The sequence below is a fragment of the Calidris pugnax genome, unplaced genomic scaffold (genome assembly GCF_001431845.1).
Source record: "Calidris pugnax isolate Ruff unplaced genomic scaffold, ASM143184v1 scaffold258, whole genome shotgun sequence".
Lineage (NCBI taxonomy): Eukaryota > Metazoa > Chordata > Aves > Charadriiformes > Scolopacidae > Calidris > Calidris pugnax.
The window spans coordinates 87,745-106,686 of NW_015091020.1; the positions used below are offsets into that span (position 1 = coordinate 87,745).

Consider the following 18,942-nt stretch of genomic DNA (forward strand, 5'->3'; position numbering starts at 1 on the left):
CCTCTAGAGAGGAATGCAGTGGGGCTAACTATGTTAGACACCTACCTCTACATCCCCTTACAGTTAAAGGAGAGAAACAGGAACTTCCACTGAATGAAACGTCTCATCCTGATGTCAAAAGCAGCTGACATAAATCACGTTCTGAAAGTGCTTTCTCTCTGCATTGGCTCTGTAATGTCTAACTCAGATGTGCGTGTGGGATGTTTGGTAAGAGGAATCCCACCCATGGAGATGGGCTGTTCTGCGAGCTTTGAGGACAGACCCGCAGTGGGGACTGGGAGGGGGTGGTTTGATTCTAGTCTGATACTCTTCAAATGGACTCATCTGACTGCAAGGCTGGGAGGAAAAGGGCCGCTGTCGGAAACAGAAAATGAAATATAATTTATCTGTTTATTGATCCGCTGTGACAGGGAGGCAACTGTGCAAACTAGGGAGCAAATTTTGCTGGGAGGAATTGGGACAGTGGTCTAGGGTGAAAGGCAACAGCTTTTATGGCTTCAAGCTCCAACAGGGTAGGTTTAGATTGAACATTAGGAAAGAATTTTTCACCAAAAGAGTGATAGGGCATTGGAACAGGCTGCCCAGGGAGGTGGGGGAGTCACCATCCCTGGATGTGTTTAAGGGACGTTTAGATGCAGTGCTAAGGGACATGGTGTAGGGGAGGACTTTGTAGAGTAGGGGAGATGGTTGGACTCGATGATCCCAAGGGTCTTTTCCAACCTAGATGATTCTATGATTCTTTCAGTGCTTAGATTAGCATGTGAGCCTGGCAGTTTGTCTTCTCAGTTGAGTGTGTCAACGCCAAATCTCTGCCCTTTGCAGGCTTTAAAAATGGGTTGGACCTTGCATCTTAGATAGTAAGTGCTGCATCCTCAACTTACATGGTAAAGACCCTCTACGAGTCATCAGTGTTGTGCTACAGATTGTTCCTTGGCCACTGAAGATGCTCTACAAGTCATCAATGTCACACTACGTGAACGGTCACCTTGAAAATCTTTTCCCTGGTCAAATGAGTTTAGGTTTGGTTTCATTTCCCATTGTGGACATTGTTAACTTTCTGGAGCCCATCCCAAAATGCTTAGGAGTATTCAGGACATGAGAAGACCTTGTGGAGGGAAATTAGATATTTCCAGATGTTTGCTTTTGTCCTGTCCAAGACATAAGGGTTACATCTAGGTGGCTTTGGCCAGAACCAGCTGAGGAACAGCCTACAGCTGGTGCTAGAGCAAAAAAGATATCTTCTCAGAAGTTTTAACTGGGGCCAGAATCATTTCTAGGAGATGATGGGGTCACAGAGATTCATGTCCCCAGCAAGGGCTGTGGTGGTGAGGAGCGAGAGCTGCTGGAAAACTTTTCATTAATTCATGACTCTCTGCTCCGTGGTCTCTTCTGCTGGCTCCAAGCCTTCCTCCTTGGGCCAGTTTCTTCCTCCTGCAATCTAGAGAGGAAACCTGAGTAGGTGCCTGAGCTGAGGCATGGGAGGCCTGCAAACTGGCTGGAGATAGACTGATTAACTGAGAGCCAGTGGGATGAAGGACAAGGCCAACCAGCAGGCTGGGATGTGGGGGATGTTTTCACTAGCTGCTGTGTGAGCTGGGAAGTTGAGGCAGGGCTCCTCATAAAAGAGAAAGAAAAGGGTTCAATCGCATGCTGCAATGGTCCCAGCTGAAGTGGGAGGGGGAAGCACATAGCCCTGGGGTCTTGCCTGAATTTCTGCCCAGCAGCAGGATTTTGCAATTTGTGCAGGGCCTGCTCTGCCTCTCCGTGACAAAGCTCAGCTGGAGTGAAGTGATGGGCTTCATCACCATGTCATGAACCTTCAAGGTTTTTGCATGGCATCTTCCCAGCTTTACATTGATCTATAACCAGTGTTCCCCTACCACACAGCACAATCCTAGAAGCCTTCTTTATACCTTGAGCTAGTCAGCAGTGCCTTTCCCCTCGCCACTCAGCCCAGTTCTAGAAGCCTTCTTTATACCTCAAGTTAGTCAGCAGTGCCTTTCCCCTCGCCACTCAAACTTCTCCTACTCTACAAATAGCCTTGAACAACCTTGGAGTAGCCTTGAGCGAGTAGTACCCTGTGGGACTACTGCTGGGAGTGGTGTTCATGTTGTGAAAATGGGCTCCTAACAGGCTCGCTTCAGTAGAGCATTTTGTAGGGCTTGCAGCAGTATGGCCAGCAGGGTTTCTTTCTGGATGTTCAAAGCAAGGTCCTTGCACAGCAGCTTGTCTTGGAGGCTGGGAGCAGCCCTGGGAACCTCTGGGAGTACATGGGGAGCAGGAAGCTGTGTTCACCTCCCTGCCCTCCTGGTGAGCATCTGCAGTAAAAAAAAAAAACATGAGCCAGGCTCTGTGTTTTTTTCCTGTCCTAGTGGCTTCTAAATACAGGTTTCTCCACCTGAAAAGTCAAAAGCAAATCGTGACTCGGATTTCAACCTTCCCACTGCCCTGTCAGCTGTGTTTGTTAGATGTTCCCCGTCCTGTTATGAGGTTAGGACCCACCAGACCATAGCCATGAGCTGTGTCCTATGTGCATTTTGGGACTAAATGTCATCAGGGCAGTCTGGTACAACATAGCTGTTTGGGACACGGAATGGAAAACCCAGAATGAACCCCAAACTGCTGTATAGCCAGGGTATTGGGACAAGTGAGATTTGTCTCACCTGAAGTCCTTTGTTGGTTGGGTTCATGGTCACTCTGTGAACAGAGGTGCTTCTCCATCATATTTCAGGTGTTTTTTAGCCATTCTCTATCCAAATACTTCATGCACTTCATACCCTATTTAACTTGGGAGACAAGGGGAGATCATCATTCAGCCTTAGTCAGGAAGATGATGGAGTTTCTCCGAGTTCCTGCTTATTCGGCGGTTTCAGTGTGACTTTTTCCTTCCTTCCCTCTAGGCTCGTGTAGGAGGGATGGAGTTCTCCCCAGGGATGGTCTACATCTCTCCAGACAGCCCTCTCAGCTTGCCAGCTATTGTCAGCATTGCGGTGGCCGGCGGCCTGCTCATCATCTTCATCGTGGCTGTCTTGATTGCCTACAAGCGCAAATCCCGAGAGAGCGACCTCACCCTCAAGCGTCTACAGATGCAGATGGACAACCTGGAGTCCAGGGTGGCCCTGGAGTGCAAAGAAGGTAGGATGAGGAAGGAAGGCTGTCACTGTGTCACAGTGTTGGTAGGAGAGAGAGAGATCCAGCCACAAAGCTTTGAGCCAGAGTATCACAAGTTAAAAAAGGGGTTTGAACCCTGTGGGTACGACTCAAGCCTGGATTTGAGGTGACTTTGCCTATTTTCCTCAAGATCAGCCTTCTTCCACCCTGTTCTGACTGCATTTGTTAACTCACAGTCCAGGGAGAGCCTTGGCACATGGTCCTGGGGAAAAGCTGTGTTATAGGAAAAGTGAGACTGCTCTTGTCCACCACCTCTTCCTCTCCCTGTGTTGCCCCTCCACTTGTAGCTTAGTCTCATGCATGTGGGTCTGAGGGCTTTTCCCACTACAGTGGTGGAGATATGGACTGTCATTGCTACATGAGCCGTTCCTTTTCTTTTGTGTCAGCTTTTGCAGAGCTACAGACAGATATTCACGAGCTGACAAGCGATCTGGATGGAGCAGGCATCCCTTTCCTCGATTACCGAACCTACACCATGAGGGTGCTTTTCCCTGGCATTGAAGATCATCCAGTCCTGAGGGATCTGGAGGTAAGAAATCAACTTCTCCTGCTTCTGGCTCCTCTCGCGCCTCCGTGTTTTGTCCTGAATGCAAGAGATGTTGTGTCAGTGGTGGGGATGTGATGACTTGAGCTACAGACAGATATTCACGAGCTGACAAGCGATCTGGATGGAGCAGGCATCCCTTTCCTCGATTACCGAACCTACACCATGAGGGTGCTTTTCCCTGGCATTGAAGATCATCCAGTCCTGAGGGATCTGGAGGTAAGAAATCAACTTCTCCTGCTTCTGGCTCCTCTCGCGCCTCCGTGTTTTGTCCTGAATGCAAGAGATGTTGTGTCAGTGGTGGGGATGTGATGACTTGTAATGCTGTGTCCTACCAGGGACAAAAAAACAACTCATTAAAAATCCAGATTGAAAGAGGAAGAGGATTGCTGCTATTCTATTTGATCACTCATCTATTTGGAAGAGTCTCATAGATTTGTGTCCATTAGGTCTACTGTATTAAGCTCTACAGGTCTACTGTATAACCTGGTCTGGTGGGAGGTGTCCCTGCAACCTGCTCTAGTTGGGAGGTGTCCCTGCCCAGGGCAGGGGGGTTGGAACTCGATGATCTTTGAGGTCCCTTCCAACCCAAACCATTCTATGATTCTAAGCTCCTTCTTGGTTTTCATCCCGCTGGATTTTGTTTTTTAGACTGGATTTCTTAGTTACTGCTGTGCAGGGGCCAGGAAAAAAGTCATATGGCAAAGAAGCATAACTGCCTGTGTCACTCTAGCTTTGCACGACACTGACACTACCAAGAAGCCTTTTTTTCCTGGTAACACCTAGAGAAATAACCTGCAGTCACTGAAAGAGGTCCACCTTTTCTTTGCTCTGTGGTTTGCAGTGAGATCAGAAAACCACAACATCAGTCTGCCCATACCCTGCCCACATCTGCTTTCCCCACCCCAGCTCTCCAAACTGCAGTGGTGGGACCATGGCAAGACCCCAGGGCTGTTGAGGTCTACACACAGCCTGCGTTACTTCACTGGTGACAATGGGTTTGATGGGACAACGGGTGAGGTCTGCCCATGCTGGAAAACTGCTTCAGGCTTTGGCAGATGGACAGGCTCTGCTCTAGGGATACCTGGGCCAGAGAAGCAGGGGATACACCATGGCCAAGGCCAGGGAGGTCATTGGCCGGGCTCTCTCAAAGTCTTTGGCAAGCTCTCAGCTTCAGAGGCTCTGGCATGGGCTGGTGAGATTGCTGGAGGCCAAGACTGGGGTTAGTTGGCAGAGAGGAGGAACAGGAGCTGGCGCAGGCAATGCCATGCTTGGCTGGCTGTGTAATCAGAGGTGCCTGCTCATCTTTGCTCCTTCCCTTCAGGAGAGCCAAAATTCATCAAACTGTATGGAAAGAACCACTAAAAAACCATGATCTGTCAGCAACGAGGGCTTGTGGGGATGGGTAGGAGAGTGAGTTACACATTGACTACTGTAGATATTTGCCTTTGGGGTGCAAGTAGAGTGGCCTCAAGCTGCTGTCCCTCAGGGAGAGTAGCTCAGCAGCTTCAAAAAAATGAGCACAAGAGATGAGGGTATGTATACGCACACACACATACAAACACTTTCATCATACCCACAGCCAATTTCAATCCCTATGTTCATTAACCTCCACCAGCTGACCACAGAATAACATCTGACCCCGACAGAGGTTTTAGCATGGATGCTCCTGTATGCAGATACATACAGAGAGACTCAGAGGTGATGTTTCCATCTGCCACCTTTGATCTCTTCTTCCTTTCATTTCATTCATTTTTATTTTTTTTTTTTCCCCTTCATCCTCTGTAAAGCTTCAACAGCTCTTTCAGTGTCAATATCTTTGGCTACCAACATGTCAGGGAAGGCACTTCCCATTCTGCTCCCTTTTCTGTAGCACCTAGGAGTTGCTATTTATTGGAAAAAGCCCCAGTATAGATCCTGCGGTGAGCAAGTCTTACTTATTTCCAGTTCATTTGCTAATTAACTGCTTCCAGATGCAGTGCAAAATACTTTTCTTGTTGCTTGGTTTTTTGTTTGTTTGTTGGTTTTTTTTTAGTTCTGCATAATAACCTGGGGATAGACAATATTAAATGTTCAAGCAAGTGAGTTAAAAGTAATTATTGGCGGGATGGGTGGTAGTGGTTGGTTGGTTGGTTGTCTCAAGCTATTTACTAAGTAATTTATTTGCTGTATGCAAAAAACAGTTTAGAGCTCTAATTTCCAGAATGAAAAAGTAATGAGTCTTTAAAGGGCCTTGCATTACTTGGTTGTTTAAGCATGCCAACTTATTTTGGATTAAAGTGCCAAATCTGGTTGGTTATTAATACGTAGATGCCTCAGTGACATTTGTTGCTATTTATTGAGACCCTGGAAACTGTTTCAAGGGCTGGAACAGTTTCAGCAGCATGGAGGAATGAGTTTGGGGTTCTCTATTTATGTTCCATTTTTGTCTAGAGCCAGAAGGACAGGAAAGGATAAAGCCCACTGTAGTCTGTGGAGTCCAGGGTCCAGTGTTGAGGTCCTAAATTGTTATATATAAAAACTAGCTCACCAGCCTCTCATGTAGAGACTCATAGAATCATAGAATGGTTTGGGTTGGAAGGGACCTCAAGGATCATCGAGTTCCACCCCCCTGCCATGGGCAGGGACACCTCCCACTAGAGCAGGTTGCTCAAGGCCCCATCCAGCCTGGCCTTGAACACTTCTAGGGATGGGGCAGCCACAGCTTCTCTGGGCAACCTGTTCCAGTGCCTCACCACCCAACCTCTCATCAACCTCTTTGTCTCCAAACCATCTTAACTCCCAAGCCTGGGAGTCCTACTGCACCGGGACCTCCAAAGGCAGTGACTGAGAGGCATAAACTCCCTTTCTTCTCGTACAGGTCCCTGGCTACAGGCAGGAACGGGTGGAGAAAGGCCTGAAGCTCTTTGCCCAGCTCATCAACAACAAGGTTTTCCTCCTGTCCTTCATCCGCACGCTGGAATCCCAGCGCAGCTTCTCCATGCGGGACCGCGGAAACGTGGCCTCGTTGATCATGACGGTGCTGCAGAGCAAGCTGGAGTACGCTACTGATGTCCTCAAGCAGCTCCTGGCTGACCTCATAGACAAAAATCTGGAGAGCAAGAACCACCCCAAGCTGCTGCTCAGGAGGTAAGGATGTCTGGGGCTGGAGTGAAGTGGGCTGGGCAGCCTGTGCTCCACTGTTTAACATAAGTTTTCTAGCACCTTTGGAGAAAAGAACATAGAAAGCTGGAAAATATGAGAAAGAACTTCTTTACGGAGAGGGTGATGGAGCCCTGGAACAGGCTGCCCAGGGAGGTCATGGAGTCCCCTTCTCTGGAGATCTTCAAGACCCATCTGGATGCAGTCCTGAGTGATGTGCTCTGGGCAACCCTGCTTTGGCAGGGGAGTTGGACCAGATGATCTCTAGAGGTCCCTTCCAACTCTGACAATTCCGTGATTCTGTGAAAAGGGGCAAATTTGCATGATTTTTATTTGTACAGAAGGGTGTGAAATCAGGATGGTGTACAGCCACAGTTCACGTGATCCTGTAGGGCTGGCATGAAGCAGTTTGGAGAGGGGTGAATAAGACAAGTTGGGCTGAAGGGAGACCAAATTGCTCTCTCTTTCTGGTTTCCTGCTCATTTAAGACTTCCTGACAGAGCATTCCTTCTCTTAGAGGACTCTCCTCTTCCTCCCACCATCCTCTCTGCATTTTCTTCCCTTTCAGCAAGTGTGTGTAGATCTTGCTCCATCTCCTCTGTATCCAAGAAGTAGTCAATGATTAGAAGTTACAGAACTGAACTACCCCTAGATTTTAATGTGGATCTTCCCAAAAATTTTATAAGGGCAGCAAGAGCCCATGCCTCCTAATCCTTATTTTGAACTCTTTGTGCACTTAAGACATCCAGTTATGCTTAAAAGGAAACTTTTAACCTGAAAACTCCAATTTCATTGTGTAGGATCTATAACTATATCACGCAGAACAGGCTGTGTTATATTCTTGGTGAGTAGGTCAGCCACTACCTTCTGCTGCCTGGGACGTGGACTACCCTGCTGTGCTTTTTGCTCCTGAGTCAACTATGGACACATGGAATCTTCTTCACTTGCATTGTGGGATCTTCTTTCTGTCCCTGAGCAATGGTGCTGGGAGCTTGTTGAAGCCAGGAGCAGAGCTGAGCAGGACAACAGAACTGGTTTCCTACAGGGCGCAAGTTTGTGTTGGTGCTTCTTGGCCAGGACCAAGGTCTAACCACCAGGGTTGTGTGGGAACCCTCGAATTAGAAGCCTACTGCTCTGTAATTAATGTGCTCTCCCTGCCTAGGGAAGTGCTGCCTCTTCTCCCTTTAGGATCACATTCATCTCCTTTTCACAGCCTGAACCAATCCTTCTGATTCAAGGACCCTAAGTAAAATCAGGGAGAGCCTTCTGGAGATGAATGGCCTTTGCCACTGCTCAGAGCCAACTCTGAGGAGCCCTCAGCTGATTACGGTGGATGGCTTGGGCAGGGAAGAGACCTGTGGTGCCTGCTGGGAGGCTTTTCATCTGGCAGACAGCCCACACTATGGAGAACCAGCAAAAAAAGGGGGCAGAAGGCACTTTCAGTGCAGCAATGCCAGGGGCAGGGACTGGACTTTGCTTTGGTGTCAGTTGACTCCCTGATGTGATTCAAGCCCTACAGCCTGGCTGGTGACCTCCCTTCAGCTGTCCCCAGGCTTCCTCTCTGTGCTTCTCCTCTGATGCTGGATGGCACTGCCTCCTTCCAACTGTCTCCTCCCTTCATTTTCTCCTTTTCCTTCCCATTTCTCCATCTTTTATCTTCCATGGTTGTGCATTCCCATCTTGTCCTGAGCATCTCATCTTCTCTCTTTATCCTTCTTCCAGCTCTTTTCTAACTGGTAAGCTTTGTTGGAAATGAAATGTGGCCTTTGGAAGAAGAGGCAGTGAACAAAGAAGGCACCTCCAATGTTCCAAGCTCTGAAAACACAAGAAGTCAGAGGTGTGGTTTGTGCTCTGAGGTGGAGGTCCTGTACTGAGCAGCACCAGAACAGAGTCTGCTGATGAACATGTCAATAGTTCAGTGCCTTGGGATTCAGAAGTTGGTGTGAGGTTCCCAGACAATTATATGGAGCAGCTGGATTCAGTTTGGTGCTTCCCCCTCCTTCCTGTGACTCTGTGGATGAAAAGGGATCTTCCAGCCCACCCTCTGCAGTGTTGGTTTTGGGCCTATTTGACAAGGAGGAAGGAGCTGGCTGGAATGATTTTCCCACCTCACCTGTGTCCAGTGTTCATCCCACACGACATCTACAGCCTCAAAGAGATTCACCCTGAAGGGTCAAGATGGATTTTTGTTTGGGTGAAGACAGAGTGTTCAAGGGCAAAAGGATGAGCTCTTTAACGCACCACGTTGACATATTGAGGAGTATAATCACTCCCAAATGCCAGGGAGATAATTAGTGCCAGATAACTATTCTCTGGTGATTTAGATCTGTCTTTCTTCAGTATTTATATAGCCTATTTGTCGTATGGTCTAACTCTGATCTCCTCATATTTGATGGATTTATCGCCCCTGAACTTCTCCAAGAAGGTCCCCTCAAATGTTGTCACCTTCTTTTCAGTGATGGAGAAACTGAGAAACAGATATACGGGGTCTTCCCTAGTCACAGGAGAATCAACAATGCAGTAAGGATCTGCCTGAAGGTTTCCTAAATCCAAAGCTAAAAGAGACAACCTAGGACGTGCTTAATCCTGATGGTGTTGTGCCAGACTTTCCACGGGGCTCAGAGGTCTGGGCAGTAAGATTGATGAAGACAATCCTTTGATTCTTTGATAGGACCAGCATGACTAACTCACTTCCAATTTGTTTTTTTTTTTCCCCTGGATTTTAGGACAGAGTCTGTGGCTGAGAAAATGCTCACCAACTGGTTCACCTTCCTCCTCTACAAGTTCCTCAAGGTAAGGGGAGCAACATCCCAGGATGAACAGCTGCTTTAATACATTTCTTCTTGATGAGATTTAGTTGGGGCAAAAGCTTCCCAGGTATAAAGGAAAAGGTTGGGTTTTTTTCCTTTGGAGGGAGCTCACTGCCTAATGGGAGAGGGGCTGTTTTCTGATCCAGGGAGAACAAAGAGGGACACTTTGTTAGAGAGGAAGCCTGTTGGTCTTACAGAGGTGGGATATAAGGGTCAGTGCTGAAATATGAAGGATTTCAGAGCCTGGTGGAGACCCATATTGAAAAAGCTCTGCTTTTACTAGCAGACTCGGATCTTCATCACGTGGTGACCAGTATTTTCAGTCCAAAGTGGCTGGACTTCTCCTACCACCCCAGTTTAGTGACAGTACTGAGGCCCAGTGCCTCCATCATAGTTAATGTACATTACCCACACCTTAACCAGATCCCTGCTAAGCTTAATTTAGAGCCAAGCCCAGGCTCTTCTTGGCATAAAGCTGCTTCAAGCCTGCCCTGGGCATGGCCATGCACCCTCTGAGTAGAGATGACTGGACACAGTACACCATCAAGAACCCAGCATAGGCTAAAGCTGCTGCTTTGTGTCCTAGTGGGAGATAGCATTGGCTTTGCAGGAGACTCATCAGCAAAAGAGGGAAAAGACTTGAGATCTCCCCACACCCTGTACCCTCTCGTTCCTCCTGGGGGGTCTCTTTGGTATGGTGTGTGGTGAAAAAAAAGGCTTTCAGCCTCTGGGGCCTACCACTGACTGCTGGGTGATGGCAATTTCCTCTTGGGGACCCACACTGAGCCTCAAGCATGCTAATTGCCAAGGCACCAAAAGTCAGAGCCAGCTTTTTTGGAAGGAGCTGGGCTCCACACCTCTGTCCCACTCCTACTGCAGTCATTAAACATCCTTCCACCTTACATCCCCATTTGGACAGAATAGCCACCCTCTGCCTGGCAAGTCAAGGCTTTACAAATCAATCCCATTCCCCTGAGCCCTCCCCAGCCCAAGGATGAACGCATGGGAAAGTTTTGAAGGTCCCTGGAAGGTAATTTCAGCCACTTTGGTATCAGATTCCTGCTTTCAGCTGAAAGGAAAGGATATAAGGAGGTGACTCTCTAAAGCGCTGCTTTTATAATAGGCTTTTTTTCCCCCCACTCAGCTACTTGTCTTCTTGCCTTAGCCTGAACAGAGGCCTGATAAGGGCAAGAGACAGGCACACAGAAGCAATATGCTGCTGGCAGATAAGCTAATTAAGTGGGAGACAGGTGTAGGAACTGAGAAAGGGGCCACTTTGCTTCAGATTATTAACTTGGTTTTGCTGGGATTTACACCAGGGGAAAATGACCTCGCTCGTTGTGTTGGGAAGGCGCTGCAAGAGGAGAGGGCAAGGTGGGGAGGAGGGGAGGAAGGATGGAGAGATGAAGGGAGGCAACAGAAGAAAGGAGGAGGAGGAGGGTTACATGGCAGGGAATGCACAGAGCAGCGAGGGAGGAGAGGCTGGGAAAAGTGTGGGAAAAGGGAGAGCAGTGAGGGTGAATGATGGGAAGGAGAAATTAGGGAGGGGTGTGCTTTGCTGGCCCTACCTGTGGGCTGCTTGGTGCTGTCCTGTGCTGGGCCATAAGCATCTATCATGCCATACGCGTCTGACATCGCCCATTCAACCCTACAGATCCAAGGGCACATCTCCCCAAGGTCATGATCTGCTCCTACCTGAGCATCCCTGTTTGCCTCCGGCATGAGAGTGCTCAGGGAAACTGTGGACTTGGCCAGAAACCCAGAATGGGGAACAAATAGTCCATCTCCCTTTCAGACTTATCTCTGGGACCCATCCCACCACCTGCTCCAGTGCAAAGCTCTGGTCTGGTGGCAATCCCTTGAACACGTCCTACAAGGCTCTGCTAGCCTTAACATTGCCAGGGAGGACTGAGACCTCTTCCCTGTGATGGGACATTTGAGGGCACTGGTTGCACTTTCTGGCCACATCTGGAATACTATGTCCATTTCTGGACTCCCCGGTTCAAGAAGGACAGGGATCTGCTGGAGAGGATACAGCAGAGGACTACAAAGATGATGAGGGGGCTAGAACATCTCTCTTACAAGGAAAGGCTGAGAGATTGAGGTCTTTTTAGTCTGGAGAAGAGAAGGCTGAGGGGGGATCTGATCAATGCTTATAAATATTTAAAGGGAGGGTGTCAAGACGATGGGACCAGTCTTTTTTCAGTGGAGCCCAGTGACAGGACAAGAAGGAACAGGCACAAACTTGGGCATAGAAAGTTCCATCTAATCATGAGGAGGAACTTCTTTCATTGGATGGTGCCAGAGCACTGAAACAGGCTGCCCAGAGCGGTGGTGGAGTCTGCATCTCCGCAGGCATTCAAAACCTGCCTGGACATGTTCCTGTGCCACCTGCTCTGGGTGGCCCTGCTCTGGCAAGGGGGTTGGACTAGATGATCTCCAGAGGTCCCTTCCAACCCCATATCATTCTGTGATTCTGTGAGATGTCAAGCCATGGAAGTCATTGAGATGCTGTGTAGGTTGTGTTCTCACCTCTGCTCCTCCTGTTTCACCTGATGGTTGTCTCTCACCCCTGCAGGAGTGTGCTGGCGAACCTCTCTTCTCCCTTTTCTGTGCCATCAAGCAGCAGATGGAAAAGGGACCCATTGACTCCATCACTGGGGAGGCCCGGTACTCACTGAGTGAGGACAAGCTTATCCGACAGCAGATCGATTACAAGACACTGGTGAGTGCTCTGAACACACATTTCTATGGGCTCGTCCAGCCTCTTCTAGCAAAAGGGGGTTTAGAGAAAAGAAGCCAGTGATGGGCTCTGGGATCTCTGGGACAATTTATTCTTGCAAACCTTCAGGGGAACCCTGCTGAAGACTGACTTGTCGCATCCCCCAATGCAGCAAGGTTTATGGCTGAAGCAGCTCCTTGCAAAGATGTCTGCTTCTAAGCCACTTCCATGCCCTGCCCCATGCCCAGAGCATCTCCAGCTCCCCAAAGGCATTACCCGTTCTCTGAAAGCATCTGCACTCATGGCAGTGTAGACTGATGGTGCCAGTCTTTTACCATCACATAGGTTTAGGTGAGGTCCAGGGGTATTGGAAGACAAGCATGAACCTTGTGTCATGCATATGCCTGTGAATGTGAGGATGATAGATATGGGCAATTTGCTTTGTTCCATTAGACAAAATACAACATATTTTCTCCTATCTACCCCTTTTCTCTGGAGTGATGCCCACCCTTCCAAATCAGAGGGATGTTGGAAGTCAAAGATAACAGTCTTCCTACAGCAGAAAGGTGGGGTTATCACTGCAAGTTCTCACCACCCTGAGGTCTTTACTGGGAGGAGTGTGATCTCCATGGTGGGGTTTTTTCTTCCTCACTCTTGGGACCCCCCAAGGGTCTCTTCATTCCCCCTCTCTTCACCACCTGCTCCCTTCTTCCTGGTCCCCAACACCAGTGGCAGAGCTACCCAGCGCCCAGACCAGGCACACAAAGGGTTGGTGTTTTCTGGGAAGTGCTTGGAGCCCTTGGCCATGTGGGGTGTCCCCAGCACTGAGCTCAGGCAGATCAGGCACAAGCCCTTGGCAACGGGAGACTTGTGATCAAAGGGACACCCAGCTCAGAGCACGGCAAGCCCAGAGATATCCTGAGACCCTGTGGTGTTGGGTCATTGCAAAGCCATGGCCTTCTGCAAGTGACAGCAAAAATAGTTTTAATGAGGCTGTATTGCAAAGATCTTCTCTAGAATAATCCTCACCATAAAAAAAAAAAAAAAAAAAAGCCTGTTTCTGCAATGAACATTTCAGCATTAAAGAATATGTTAGGGGTACACAGTGGAGAGACCTATTAGTTCTTCTCCAGAGCTAATGCAGCCATTCCTCTTGAGCAAGCACAAGTCAAAGAAAAATGAACTTGATTTAAAGATTTCAAGGGAAATAAAATTAATCCCTGTCACCGAGTCATTTGCTTCAAAATGTAATTGTCTGCTTGGTGAAAGATATACATTGCATATGTCCAGCTTTAGCTTCTACTCTGAGATTACGCTCTTTTCTCACTTGATTAAAGAGCATTGGATATCTCTTCCTAGTGTGTTTCATAGAATGGTTAGAGTTGGAAGGGACCCTGAAGATCATCGAGTTCCAACTCCCCTGCCATGTGCAGGGACACCTCCCACTAGACCGGGTTGTTTGTGGGCCTTCATTTTTTCCTGGATGCACTAAATCCACTGAGTTTCTAAGTCTCTGTGGGATGAAGAATACTTTCCAGGTCTTCAATGATCCTTATAATTTCTTTATTTCCCATGTTTTTGTTCTCAGAAAACACCAACCCTAAATTTTAGGATGGTCGGAAGATGCTCTGAACTTTTCAGATTGTTTTATTTGCACCTTCAATTGAGGGACATTGATCTGTAACTGTAGCTGGCTTTGAGAACTGTGTCCAGTCGATGTTAGTTCCTTGACCTGCCTTAGGTCTTAGCTCAGGTGGACTGATGCTAGAAATGCCTGCTTTTTATCAGTAACTACAGACAGTTTAGAGCTGAGCTTTGATTGAATCCAAGTCTGACGAGGGGGTAGACTTTATTCTTAAATAAGACCACAATTTTATTTTGCATATTAAAAACGTGACTTTCCTATGAAGTTGGCAGCATAGTGCTTCTTTTCTATTACGTGTGGTTGTCTGGCAATTTGGAGGCCTGATCTTGCATGGAAAGATTGAGCAAGAGGAAGAAAAATGCAGGCAGAGCGATCACTTTCACCAAAGGAAATCCCTCCGATCCTTTTAGGCTTGATATAAAGCAGCCAGCAAAGGGTAGTAATTATACATCAGCCTGAACAAAGCTCTCCTCCATTCCCTTTGTGTTGTTTGATGTTAATCAGCTCTCCCTCTTACATCTCAAGAGCAGACAAATATATCCCGATAGGAATCTCAGCAGATTTACAGAGATCAGCTTCGGTGAAGGAGATTAAGAAGAAGCAGAATATGAATAGGATTGGTCTTTCTTTCCGTTTCTCTTCATTTCTGTTTTATTTTCTCTTTCCTCTACCTTCCTTAAGCCAGTCTGTCATCTTTTATTAAAAATATACAGTAATGAAACAAAGCAAGAAGTGATTCGGTATTTGTAATATGGGAATTCCCTCAATGTCTTCTGCTCTCTACCAGAAGCACCTGGTCACCACTCTGAGTTTGCAGCACGTGTGGCTAAAATTCATTGGGTTGTTCACGTTTCATGAGTGCTGGATGACTGCTTGACTGAGTTAAATCACAATTCCAGCAGCGTGGCACATTGAAACAGGCTGTTTGCTGCCGTTATTGCAGGAATACAAGGCCGGGGCTTCTTTTGGAAGGCCTTGATTCTTTTAGCCTTCATTAATCATGGTCAAATATTTTGAGTCATGGTTTTGAATATGGTTTGAGTGAAAAGCAGATCCAACAAAATTGACTTATCCAGCGAGAAAAAAGAAGACAGAGCACTTTCAGACATCTGGAATTACTGATTTTACAATACACACCTCATTCACTAAATTTAGATTGGTTTGGTCTGATTTCTTTCCGAAACAGATAGCTCTGATTTGCTCTCTGTCCTACAGTTCTCCAAGGAATCGGCCTCAATGCCCTAGGGCTTTTGCAGTCTGTAACAATTTCTGTAGTTACAAGGGGTTTTTTTTCAGTACGGTAGAAACTAAGCTAGTTACAGATGTGATTTGCTAGAATAAATGTGTTGCAGCTACACAGTAGGTCTTCTCCCAAGCTCTATACCTCCGAGAAACACCCTCTTGTGTTAATGCCTTCTCTAGCAGTCAGAGCTCATCATCTCTGGTCTGCAGGGTTATTAAAAACCCAGCTAGATTATTCCATCCATGAGAGACAGGAAGATCTCATACCTGCTGACTGCCATCTGCCTTTTCCAGAATCCATGATTTTTTTAGCCATTCTCCACACCAGAGTCCAGATGCAAAACCTCGCTCCCTACTGCCACGGCTCTGCTGTCACTGGGAGATGAAAGACCATCCATCTCCTGTGTCAGCCTCGTTTCAGTCGATACAAATAATGCAGGGGAGCAAAGACCTCAATGCGTGTCGGAAGCTGTCAAGAGTATTGGCTAATTAGTGCTTGTGGGTGGTAGGTGGGAGCTGCCCAGTACATCTTGAGCAGTGGCATGCTCTGCGTGGTCCCTGCACACCTCGGTGGCTTCGGTGCTGAGAGCCTAATTGGATCATCTCTCCTGACAACATATTCCAGACAGATAAAGATGCTTTGAGCTGCCTTTGGTTAAGGCTTTTTCAGGGAATTTTGGTGGTAAGAAGGAAGCCATCAGCAAGAAGGGTTTAAGACCAGGCTGGATGGGGCTTTCATCAGCAAGAAGGGTTTAAGACCAGCCTGGATGAGGCTTTGAAGTGTTCAAGACCAGAGTGGCTGGAGCTTTGAGCAACCTGGTCTGGTGGGAGGTGTCCCCCTTCCCATGGCAGGGGGGTTGGAACTGGATGATCTTGTAAGATCCCTTCCAACTCTAACCATTCTATGATTCTAAGATATAAAGGCTCTCCCATGCTTAGTCTCTGGGGTTCTTTCTCCTCCTTGCTCACTGCCAAGTCTCACTACATGGTAGCCACCTCGGACCTTCCTTAGCCCAATCTGGAAGGGAGAGAAAGATGTCTGTCCTCAGGATAGAAACCATAACAGTGTCCTGGTCTCAGGGCAGAACTCTCAAGACTCTGCAGAGGACTCAGAGCCAGGGTCCCCACATTAGTAATCACAAACTGTGCCTTTATTATTTAAATGGCAGTAGTCCATAGTGGAGATCAGGGCTTAGCTGTGCTAAGCGTGGCATGTGTATATACACTTAAAGACAGCTCATAGCTGGAGGGGGTGGCAGACACAAAAAAAAACAACCCAGGGATGTAGAAAAAGGTCAATGAACACCAATCCAGTGACATGCCATGCCCCAAGGTCACACACAGTCACAGTGGGAGAGCAGGGCTCAGAGATTACTACTTCGCTGACTGCCAGTCCCATACTTATCCATGTTGTTGGGTGATGGAGCAGTAACACTGAGTGCCTTGAGGAGATTAGCATCCCAAAGCTTCCCTGAGAGTGACTGATCATAAAGGAATACAACACAGGTCTTCTCAAAGGTCTCTTCCCCACCAGTTGACATCAGAGGTTGTGTTGACGTAGGTGGGCAGCACTGCTGGAGCAATGGGATAAGTCCTCTGTCTTACATTGGTTGTTGTGAGGACAAGCCTTTCAGTGAGACTGGAGCACCTGAACTCTACCTAATGGATGAAGCCAATACTTAGTGGTTTCCTGCTGGTCACCTCCTACCAGGGACAATCTACAGAAAGCTGAGGAAAGAATGGAGGAAACACTTGGGAAGATTCCCAACTGTTCCCAAGTGAGAAAGCTCCGGGGAGACCTTATAGCGGCCTTTCAATACCTGAAGGGGGCCTATAGAAGAGCTGGGGAGGGACTCTTTGCCAGGAAGGGTAATGATAGGACAAGGGGAAACGGTTTTAAATTGGAAGAAAAAAGATTCAGATTAGATCTCAGGAAGAAATTTTTTACTGTGAGGGGGGTGAGACACTGGAACAGGTTGCCCAGAGAAGCTGTGGCTGCCCCATCCCTGGAGGGGTTCAAGGCCAGGCTGGATGGGGCCTTGAGCAACCTGGTCTGGTGGGAGGTGTCCCTGCCCAGGTCAGGGGGGTTGGAACTCGATGATCTTTGAGGTCCTTTCCAACCCAAACCATTCTATGATTCTATGATTTCCATGGAAGTGGTGGTAATCTCTCGCTCCATTGCAAACACCTCGTTATGATCAGGAGCTTCAGTGTGTTGGAAGGGGAGCAGAGATTTTTCAATCCGTGGTGTAAAAATGACTTCTATAGGGCCCATGACAACCTCCAAAGAACAACCTTTTAGTTTGTGCGATACACAGGTGCACCCTGCAAAATTCCTGAGGCCTTTGTAGCGGGAAAATTTTAGTGCTCCATAAGAGAACAGCTGGAAAACGCTGAGAATGGATGTGAAGCCTGGGGCGTATAAGTCAAAGCCCCTGTGCTCTTGGTTTCTATAAACAATTACTGAATTTCCTAAAACGTTGAGAGAAGCCTCTTGACTGTCATTGAAATGAATACACTGGTGTCCAGGAGTTGGCAGCTACTACCAGCTGCCCCCCTCTGTATTTGAGACCAAGAAGAGCAAACCTCTTTCCACACAGCCCTTTGAGATGTTGCCTTCCCTGAGCTGGAAAAGAGGAAAGAAAAGACGACTGTAGTTAGGGCATGAATGATCATGGCTCACCCAGGCAGAGTTTTTCTGCCACCTTCCAAAGTTAGCACACTGTGAAATTCAAGGTCAAACAAGTTGTGAAAGCAAATCACCATTGTCAGCTTCCAGCATTGCATGGTAGGTACTGATGTGGTGGGCACTGGTCAGCACCTGCAGGAGGTATTGGCCCTTCTGGACCAACAGCTAGATGCCTGGTAGGGTAGTCCAGATTATTTTAAATAGCACTAAGTGCCTCCATGTTGGGAGGCATCACAGCTGAATCACTCCATAGAGCTTGCTCTGACCAGCATCACCTCAGCCCACCTCTGTCTCATCACTGAGAGAGACCTGCAGAGTAACTTGGTCTCCAGAACCCCCATAACACTCTCAAAAGAGCTGTCCCAGCCTGCCATCCCTGCTTCATTTCCCTACAGATGTGTAATGGGAGGGGGGGCAACTAATAACCTCAACACTGGATGCATTTCAACGGGGCTTTTTATGTGCAGTTCTGTGATCCTTTGAGATGAAAGATGCCACAGAACTGTAAATCTGTGCCGTTGTTATTATTATCTGAATTGATGCTTCTTCAATACTCCTGGAAGTGACATATAAATAATAGCATTATGATCTAATCAATATCTCGTATTTACATCTCCCCTTTCATCCAGAAAGATCACAGAGCTCTTTGTAAGCAATATCTTCACAAGTCCCTCTTAGTTGAGCATAACAGCACCAAAGGGAGCCTGGTGAGCCAATACATAATTATACCGATATGATTTCACCCAGTTTCAAGCCACTTTGAGATCCCACTGCATCTTAGTTGGTTGAGATGGAAAGTGATGGAGAGTTCAGTACCTATTGTGTGCTACAGAAGGGAATTTATAGTCAAGGTAGAATTTGTCTAAGGCACCAAAACTAACATGTCTGCACTTGTAAAAGTGGCACAGAAACATTTAATGACCGTATGTAGCCAGGAGCGTTACTGGACACTCCTCCCAAGTGCAAAGGTGTGCTAAG

The 18,942-nt window shown here is 47.5% G+C and overlaps 1 protein-coding gene across 1 annotated transcript in view; it reads left to right on the forward strand.

Annotated features, from left to right (window-relative positions):
• Positions 1-18,942, forward strand: part of LOC106896090 (plexin-A4) — a 113,324-nt gene that overhangs the window by 49,795 nt on the left and 44,587 nt on the right. The window contains exons 10-15 of the mRNA XM_014955815.1: positions 2,901-3,135; positions 3,558-3,700; positions 3,803-3,934; positions 6,576-6,844; positions 9,583-9,649; positions 12,245-12,391. Of these exons, the coding sequence (XP_014811301.1) occupies positions 2,901-3,135; positions 3,558-3,700; positions 3,803-3,934; positions 6,576-6,844; positions 9,583-9,649; positions 12,245-12,391 (993 nt within the window). The remainder of the gene's footprint in view (positions 1-2,900; positions 3,136-3,557; positions 3,701-3,802; positions 3,935-6,575; positions 6,845-9,582; positions 9,650-12,244; positions 12,392-18,942) is intronic.